We start from the raw sequence: 10,295 nt of genomic DNA, 5'->3' as shown, positions 1-10,295 counted from the left end.
TATTTTGGAAGATTATCTTAATGCTATATATGAAGGTAAAACTAAGTATGTAACCAATTATACAATTGATAGTAATAAACATAATTTAGAAACTAAAGAACAATATAAAATAGCTATTGATACATTTGATGATAAAGGTGTTAGAGATAGTAATGGTGAATTTAGGTTTTACAATTAATAATAGCAAATTTAGTAAATTTAGTCAAAAAATGATAGATTTTTATTTGTGCGGAAAAATGGAAATATAGTGGAAAACACAAAGGGAAATGGAGTAATGTGTATATGGTGACTGTAGCTCGGCTCAATGGTGCGGAGGTCACCATATACACATTACCAACATTGTATTGATTTTTCAGGAGTACATGGTTTGCCTTTCTTCGTTGCCGCCTTTTGAATAGGAGCTTCTTAGATGAACAATTGGGCATTTTACAAACGATGTGAAACGGTGTGCATTTTTAATGAATTTTGTTCCCAAGCTCATTAACAGAACAACATTATCAAATAATTTTTTCTCTTTAAAGTTGTATATTTAGCTGACTTGCTGAACATTGACAAATAATTATTTCATTAATTCACATTCGCAGAGTTTTGAACTGATTTTTAGAAAATTTGTGAATCAGTTGTTTTCTCAAAATTTCTTTTGGTTTGAAACAAAACATACCATTCATTTCGTACGTTTAAATTGTCGGTCGTGTTGTCAGTGTTTTTGACGTTTTTGTCTTACTCAACCGAGAAAATCTGCAGTTTTGATGCGTATAAAACTGATATTTCCTATGTAGGGTTGTCTAAACAAATTGAACTGGGATGACACTTGTGTCTCTAATGATGAGACCAGCTTTCAGGCCTTAAAAACATCTTCAAAGATAGAAAATTGCTTTTATCAGAACATTTTAGAGCCGTTGTCTAGAATTTGTGCAAATTTGTTTTTCCAGACTACAAAACTTGAGTTGCAGGAAACATCTTGTTAATGATCACAGTGGTGTGGAAAGAGGTTACTTTTATCTCACACCCCAATCATCATTTAAATTTCTAGCCTCAATTCAATTCAAAAGTGAGGCAGTCTTAGTCTTTCAGACTAAAGTCAGTTAAAATCAATTATCGATATCACTTAAATGTATTTTTACTTTAGATCATTGATCAAAGCTTGTTTTCGCAGTTTCAGTTTTAGCGGATCACTTTAGTTTTTAATATTCATCTATTTATCTCAGAACAGGTGGTTGTGTAGTTTCGCGTTATCTTTTTCATTGATATTTTACAGCGACAGAACAAACATCAATTGAAACTTGTGAACAGAGAAGAGATGTTACCTGTATTTGTTGTTCCATCATTATTTGGTAAGCTAACACAAAATAGATAATAAGATTTACTCTAATGATCAGTACTGAATCATAGTCGGGGTCAGTTTCTTTAGGATTAATTCATGGCTGGTTCATATAAACCTCGGAAGAAATATTCCTCGGAAGAACAGACAACTACTGGTGATCTATGAAAGACAGCCGGCTGAAAAAATCTGTTTTATAATATTGCTATGGCTAGTAAGATTCAGCACAGCCTCCACATTATTTGTTAAAAAGTTTTTGTATGAAATCATTACTACCATTACTAAATAGCTAATACATGGCTGAAATTATGGGCGGTGCGTTTTGTGTGTATTGCTAGAAAATATTCTGTGGAAGCAATGAAATTGGAATGATCAGCTATGATTCAGTTCTGATATCACAAAATGGTTCTGAAGTTCAGAATCACCAAAAGCGATTTTGCAGAGAATATTTTTTGGCAACTGAGCGCTAGTCTGCTAAGGTATCAAGTGAAATTCTATTATCTGAGACACTTATTTCTAAAAGCGGAATTGACCCTACTAAAAAGGTATATGCAAACTATGCATTGCTTAAAATAGACAATCAAAAGGCGGTTCTTATTTGTCTGGAAGCGCTATTTTTCTGAATCGAAGTTTCATAGGGAAATGGGTTCCTTTGAATTGTGAGACAATTGATAGTAGAAAATAACCTGAAGGGTGTTTTTGTCAATTGTACCGGATCCCTACAATGGAGTCTGCCGTCGTGAATAAAGGGAGAAAATATTCAATTAATCGTCACTCGAGTATCGTATTTGCATCAATTAGTTATTTTTGCAATAAATATGAGATTTTCATTTTGATGTCTTGAAAATGAATATGAGTATCTCTAGTAATGTGCATATGATACCTGCAGCGGTAAGATAGGAGAGAATACGAAAAATTATGTTGCTAAAACTGTGATTGTAGCGAATTTTATTATTGATATCAAAATTATATCAATAATGAACAACATAAGTTGTCATACTATTTCCTCTATTACCACTGAAGGTACCATATACACATCACTATGTCTGTCTAAAGGATTACTTGGCTATTTTGTTGATCCTCCAAGTTGAAAGGAAACCATAGTGACAAAAAAAGAAATTGAGAAAACCCTTTTGTAAAGAAAATTGTGCACAGTTGTAAAATTTGCGAGTTGATTTTTTGGCTGCAATATTGACTTTTTCTCTCTCCGATAGCAAATAATTCTACCAGGATGAAGTCATCGAGCACTAAATATCAGACTAATCTGGACAAAAACAATCCAGACAAAAAATGAAGATGATCCACTTATCACAAACAACTGATGAAAAAGCCTCCTTCAAAAATGCGCACTGAAGTGGTCTGTTTTTGACCAACTATATTTTTTCCATTGTCCACATTAATGAACATTTCTACAGCATTCAGTCATTTTCGATTAGTTTTCCCGACCCACTTTAGTGGGGGGAGGAACTATAAACTCAAATGGCTTTTTATGTTCAGTAAATTTTGGCTGATCGATATAATCATTGTTGAGAGTTCTGAGTGGTAACATCAGAAAGCCCGTCCAGCGTAGAATATGTAATTAAAAAGATTTTAAAACTTTTAAAAGTGAGTTATGAAGATTTAATGTGAACATTCGGCCGAATGACGACGCTCTCAAATTTTCCCCAATTTATCGCAATATTTGTCAATTTTGCTAAAATTTGTTAAAACTGTTCACGTTAGTGTTTTTTGTGTAATCCCAAAAAAAGAGGAGGGCGTCGAGTTTTAAGACTAGAAAAATTTACTGGACGTAGACGCCTAAAAAACATACTCTTTGTAAGCTCAAAAATGAGCTAGTTAAACTCCCGAGGGCTTAACGAGCTTCTAGAATTGCAATTTAGCCAGTTTTTTTTCAGATACAAACTCGATAATTATCCAAAAAGCTTTTTTTGTATACTGAAAAACTTGGTTTAAAAATTGTTGTTTTTTGCAACCATTTGATAGACTTAGTGTTTTGTTAGACGCAACGAATTATCAGAACTGATCTTCATCTCATCATGGATCCTTAGAAGAAAAACATTTCTGATTTTTTTGAGCGCGGCTTTTTTTTCAAAATATTAAACGATTTGTAGTTTTTTATGTTAACTATTAACAAGAATTCCAAATCAGGGCTCAGTTATTGACAGGTAATACTTAAAAAAAACAATGACCAACGAATATATATATATATATATATATATATATATATATATTCATATATATCTATACACACACATATATATATATATATATATATATATATATATATATACATATATATATATATATATATATATATATATATATATATATTAGTTTCAGAGTTAAGCTGATGGTTTTTATGGCTTAGAGCAAATGTCTTCGTAAAATTTGTTTTGTAGTTCAATGACTTAGTCGCACAAATCAAAAATCCAATTTGTTTCTCTAAAAGCTATAGGGGATCTAGACAATAATTTCAGTTGTTTTCTATTGTCTCTTATGACTTTGAATATATTTTTTTTGGTGAGTTTTTGGATTTTGCCACTATATCATCTTAATTCGTTCAAATTTTTGGCGTTACCTAAGTGAGGACAGGCCCAAAGCCAATTTCCTGTAGGTTGTTAGCTAATGTTTGTCACGGTTATATAATTAACTATTAGTTTCTTGGTTTTGATACTAAAGGTTTTCAACTCTTTTTGATATTAAGTGCTCATTTTATAGGTTCTTTTTGTCTCCTCATCAAAATAACACATATCCCATTAGCAAAATTGAAGAAATGCAGTGTTATCTAATTGAAAAAATACAAAGTTGGAGAAAAGCACAGCGTTGAAAAATGACGAAACTCAATATGTTCGTTGTTTTTGTTTAATAGTTTGTGCTTTTATGGGCCGAGACAGAAACCTCTCGCAAATTTTTTTATAGTCTTTTTGACGGTGTTTGTCTTTCTTTTTGAACAGTCACGACATATATCTTGTAACAATAGGTCTCAACTTCTTCCCTAAGACGTATTTTTGAACTTATTTAACGATTTCAGTTTATAGCAAATTGTTTGAATGAATTTCAAATGAACTTTGAATGAAAGATAATTTCAACTGTCTCATTTTTGCTCCCACTTCTTTCATCTTGTAACTGAACCTCATTAATAGGAGCTCTGGACTACTTTAGGTAATTGAAACATTATGTTGTTTTTGTGTTGACTGATGGCTTGGACCATTTAATTTTATGAGAAATTTTCGAGTTTACTATGCGGTTAATTTCCGAGTTTTTTTGTCACGTTGACGTAGTAATTTTATGAGGAAGATCGTTGATTTTCAGATGAGGAGTACATGATGATTTACCAGTTTTGCCGATAACGTCTTATAATTATAGTTCTTTAGCTCCGCGATGTCGTAAATTCGTTTGCGATGTCTTGGCTTCTGCCATGTATCTGTTATCATTTTGTTGTCTTGTGACTTAGCCTGAGTAATAAAGGGCGCAACTGGCTTCTTGAGGTGGTGCTAGATAGAGCTTTTTTAGTGCAATCGTATGTCTGTTTTATATTTTATAAGTATTTGTTTTCAAGAACAATTTGGAGCTTTCACATTTTTAAAAATTCTTTTTTGGTCAGTTCGTAGCTTCGGCCAATTTTTAAAGAAAGTCACAAACCATTTCAAGTGAGCTATTACAACGGTTTTAGTTTCGACCAATTCTTTCTCGGCTTTGTTACTACGTGTTTTTAATATATGTAAGCGCTTTTAAAAACATTTTGCCGGTATTTGTCCTTGATTTTATGACATTGTTACATAAATTGGACAATGACATGTCTCAATTGCTTCCAGTGGAGACATAAATGAACATATTAGTGATTTCATTTTAAATATAATAATTTGAATAACTTTGATATCAATTGTTTTCAAATATAGGAACGTATTGAGGACCCAGTCGCATTGAGGACAAGCCCCATATCTTTTCTAATGAAGTATAGGATGATTTGTGTTGTCTAGGTTTCATCTGATGAAAATTTGATTTTTTGAAATCTTTTTTCTTAAATAGACATCGAATTTTGGTCGTTATTATTGTTTGTTATTTGATTTTTTTCATTGTCTTTTCTAATAGTCTGTTAACAACGGCCCTAAGGTTCATCGGCCCTATAAAATGGCATTGTTTTATTCCCTTAAAGGTTTGTTGAACGATTTGTTTGTTTTTGAAAGTTTTCTCTCCTCCTCATTTGGTAGCCAGTTAAATCAAGAATGTGGATGAGCTGAGCTGGATCATTATGTGCGAACGCATATTACCGAGCCTCCTTGTTTTCTTGTTGTACATTTCCAACATAATTTTGTTACACTTTCCTGGTTTTTCGCTTCATAAAATTACACTGTTCTCCACGATTAGCCAATTCTAAAAAATTAAAAATCCAGGAAAATCATTTATGACAAGTTCAATTCGAATTAGGCCAAATTCTTTGGAAAAACGCCTTTCTGGAATGTGCTTTTTTTCTGAAAAAGAATTATGATACACTAGAATCAATTTTAAATGAATATGATTATCTTCTATTTTATTCAGCTTTAATGATGTCGGACTGGTATCGAGTACCACGGATCATGAAATTGCTCGACTTGGCAGTACCATTGCATTGACTTGGCTCAACTTTGAATAGCAAGCGACAATATTTTCTAGTTGTTCCGACCCTCTTGAGGGGGGAGGAACTATATACTCAAATGGGTTTTTTTTGTTCCGTGAATTTTCGCCGCTCGATATATTCATCGTAGAGAGTTGCGACTGGTATCATTAGAAAGCTCGTCCACCGTAGAATATGAAATTAAAAAGATTTTTTTCATTTTCGTTTTCTACAGGGAGTTATCGAGGTTTAAACTTCTGAGAAAAGAAGAGTGAATTCACGTTGTTTTTATTCACATTTTTCCGGAATTTTTGCCAAATTTTTCGTCAATTTTGCTAAAATTTGTTAAAATTTTTAAAAAAAAGTGTCGTTGATTTTATTTTTGAAGACGAACAAGCATTGTTGATTGTTTTGATTTAATTTTTTTGGTCAATAAATCTGGATAGACATTTCAAAATTCAGCCTTTTTCATCAAAAACAGCACGAAATAAGCTATAAGCTACTTTAGTCCACTTTGATTAAATTTGCCGACAGTACACCCCCAAACAACACCCATACAATCTTTTTAGACTCAGAGGGGGGCTATTTCTACTTCAGAGTCCGCTGAGAGTGCACTGTAGATAAAAATTTGCCGTTTTTTGCTAACTTTACTAGTTGATTATCAAAAATGCAGAATTTACTTTGAGTTTTTAACTAACAAATTATCTATATCTACAACATTCGAAAAATCAATTGTTCCTAACGGACAATAAGTATTAGCAGGGCTAGTTTTGGGCCATTCTTGGACTATTACAATCCAAAAAAACGGGTAAAAATTAGTCGGCCTTATTTTTAAAGAAAAAAAAAGACTTTTTTTTTTTAATAATAAAGAACAGAACATATCAAATCAAAGCTCCGGAGTGATAGATCCAACCAATTTGCTTGCTAAGCAGCTCCAAGCTAATGCATTTAGTTTTTCAGTTGAAAGTTTATGGTCGTTTCTTTTTTAAAAAATAATTGACTTTTCAATAAATAATGGCTTAATTAGTTTTCCTCTATTTTTTTTCTTAATTTGTTCAACTTCCAGCTTAGTGTCAGCAAATAAAGACTGCTTCTTCTTTCTACTAATTTAAAATTTGTTCTCGGTTGCAGTTTTAAGCCTGAAGTTATTGTTTTCTGGCTTTGACACTACAAGATTTCAGATTTTTGTTTGTTTTGATATTTGCCAGTTTTTCACGTTTTCTAATTTTGTCACATTATCACATTATTGACAGTTCTCATGTCACCTTATCAGCATTCACAATAAGGCACAATTGAACATATTAAAATCCTGAAAGATATACATCATCGTTTTAACGGCCTCGACGCCTCTTTCTTGAAGAAATCAATTGAATTTTTTAATTTTGTCTCTAACTGTCATTTATACTTTGTCGTTTCGGTCGTATGAAATTTCCTGTATAGTGAGAGTTTTCACTGGTTTTTCATGAAAAAATAGAAGAACCAATATTCTGATATTATTAGATAGCTGATGGCTTTCATGACTCTGAAAACAATCGTTTTCCAAAATTAAAAAAAAAAACTTTTTAACTTCGCAATTGTGTTTTTTATATGTTTCTTTTTGTTACCTAATCTCGTTAGTTAATTACAGGTTAAATTTGACATTATGGGTGTCAAGGGAATAAAAGGGATTGGTGTCCCAAAATCTTTTTTTTAAAGAATTTGTTATGACCTCACTGGCTTCGACACCAGTTTCTCACAAAAACAAAGTAAATTAATTTGATTTTTGTCATATTTCACGTTCTTTTTGTATATGCAAGAAATATTCTGGATAATTACAGATCTCGAGGGCTTCTCTTTCATGAATAAACGACCCTATTTAAACAGCTCTTTTTGTAATTAATGCCTTTCATGACATTCAATGTAATTTTGTTTCGAAAAAAAAAAAATTAAAAGTTTTACATACTTTAGCATTTCGCTTTTTTGTCTACTTGTTACCTAGTCTTACTAATGAATGGCCACGTACTACATTATAGCTGTTTGAAGAAAGCGCAATCAAATATATTTTGAGTGCCAAAATTTGGCTTGACGGTTTTGACAGCGTTTTCTGGCAAGTTTTAATTGAAATTTTGTTTGTTCATTGTTGTTCTTTTTAGCCGCTTTAAAAAATGAATAAGGACAGGTCCTAATGCCCTTCTATAGAAACAGTGGTAATCGTTAATTTGTGGTAATATTAATTGATTCCTAATGGTATTTATTACTTTGAAGTTAACTGTTTCAAAAAAATAAGTTAATTTTTTTAATTTACTGTTTTTGTTCTTTTTTGTATAATTGTTACCGAACCTTTTTATGGACTGGTCGCATATGTTTTCTGGTGATTTATAAGTTATTTTTGTTTAGTTTTAGTTTTATCTGACGGTATGTTGACTTTGTTATTAAATTTAGGTTTTAAGAGGGACATAAATTTTTTGATGTAATTAATGTTTGTTGTTGTTGTTGTTTGATTTTGCTGTTCGTCTTGACTCGCTTTCTTAATATTGACATATTACAGCAACCTAATGCATCAATTTTTACTCCACAGAGTTATTTGCTTTGGAGGCTATCTTATCGTTCATACAGAATTTTTTGAAAAAGACTTGGGCTTTTTTGGGATTCGCAAAAAATAATTTTTGGGTTTTTCTATCTGTTCCTCATTTGGTAGACAATTATGCCAAAATTGTGGATGGGCGGGGTCGGAACCTTATGTGCCATCGCACATTACCGAGCCGCCTTGTTCAACTAATATCTTGGATGATTCAAATGTTTTCGCCAGTTTGCACGTCTGTCGAACATAATGTGGCCGCTTCACTTTAAAAATTAGAAGGAATTCGAACAATAATTAGCCATCATTAGACATGAAACCATTATCAGTCGGTTGATCCAGCGCGGTTGAAATTAAAAATTTTGATCCAAAATTTTGTCTTTTTCGAGGAGTTATCAAGGTTGAATATTCTTTTGAAACATTTCACATTTCAGAGTCATTTTTTCATATTTTTGGACTTTTTCTAAATATTTTTCAAAATTTTTACAAAATTATGTTAACACTTTCAATATGGACGGGTTTTAGTCACCCTGAAGAGATATCGCGGCTCTTTTGATCTCAACCTGTTTTTTTAAATAAAACAAGTTCTCGATAAAGATCAAGATTTTTCAGTTTTAAGATTCATTTAAACAATTTTCTGCGGTCAATTGATTTGTTGTGATTTCTTCTCTTGAATTTTTAGCGTTGTTTTACATTTGCGTTGCATTTTTTTCAAAGGTCATTATATGCTGTTGTCTGAATTTTCTGCGACAACCAATGTTTTTGTTGACTTTGACACAAAAATTTTTGTAAAAAATGTTTTTTTTTTGTTTTTTGTTGCACTGGGACTGAGTCTCAATGCTGACAGGTCTCAGCAAAGTTAATCCGCAGTCTAAAGGAAGTCCACAGTTTATAGTTTGCAGCCATGTTTACTTTCTTATCTTTTTATTTCAGTAAAAATTATCTTTGACTGGACACTAACTTGGTTAGACTGGACACTAACTTTTAAAAATTTATAGCTGGTTATTTTGTAGTTCTGGTCGTGATTTTTAATTCACCATCATCTACTAAAATCTTCATAAATCAGAAATTAGTACGCAAAAATTGGAGATTGTTGTAAATTCCGGCCCCGGTAGTTGGTACATATAAAAAATGACACATTGAAATGTCGGCTAAAAAGGGTTACATTAACCCACTCATCAAAGCGTTATTTTTGGCAGCTTCAACAAAGTTCTATAATTCTAGAAGTGAAATAGTCCAAAACAAGGCGAATTTTTTTGCATTCAACGTTTTGCAACTTTTAAACTGAAGTGTGTTTACATTTTCTACATAAAAAGCTTTCAATTTAGTGATCGCTCTAAAAAAAGTGCTGAATCAACCCGTAAATTCAATTTTTCTTGTAATTTTGTCGCAAATCAATAAACTTTGATGAGCTCGAGGTCACTACTTTGGGATATTAGTGCGCAAAAGTCTGTGTCTAGACTTTCGTAAGTTCAGTTTATACCTATGTCCAGAACAATGTGCGTTCAAATTTACCTAGGTCTAGACTTTTTAGTGCGTTCAAAGTTACATAGGTAAAAATTCTTGAATTTTCCTGCGACCAGATTTTTGATCGTTCAAAGTTGCCTGTGTCTTGAATCTCGTCCTTTCAAAAATTGTGCGCATTCCTGTTTCGTTCGAAAGTGAGGGTGACCAGACTTTAGTGCTGTCAATAGAAATTCGTGCGTTCACCAATTTTTTGTGCGCTCAAACCTTTTCGTGTATTATTCTTGCATTCAAAAGCACGTAAAATCTCAATTTTTGTGCGTTCTTCGTGCACATCAAAATTTTGTCTAAATTCAGTG

General features: G+C 32.1%; 1 protein-coding gene across 1 annotated transcript in view; it reads left to right on the top strand.

Annotated features, from left to right (window-relative positions):
* The first annotated feature begins 967 nt into the window (after nt 1–967).
* Nucleotides 968–10,295, top strand: part of LOC142354121 (uncharacterized) — a 35,445-nt gene continuing 26,117 nt past the window's right edge. The window contains exons 1-2 of the mRNA XM_075406390.1: nt 968–991; nt 1,259–1,334. Coding sequence (XP_075262505.1) covers nt 968–991; nt 1,259–1,334 — 100 coding nt within the window. The remainder of the gene's footprint in view (nt 992–1,258; nt 1,335–10,295) is intronic.

Source organism: Convolutriloba macropyga, chromosome 15 (assembly GCF_964194025.1).
Source record: "Convolutriloba macropyga chromosome 15, txConMacr16.3, whole genome shotgun sequence".
In the NCBI taxonomy this organism is placed as follows: Eukaryota; Metazoa; Xenacoelomorpha; order Acoela; family Convolutidae; genus Convolutriloba; species Convolutriloba macropyga.
This window is presented reverse-complemented; position numbering and strand designations above follow the sequence as displayed.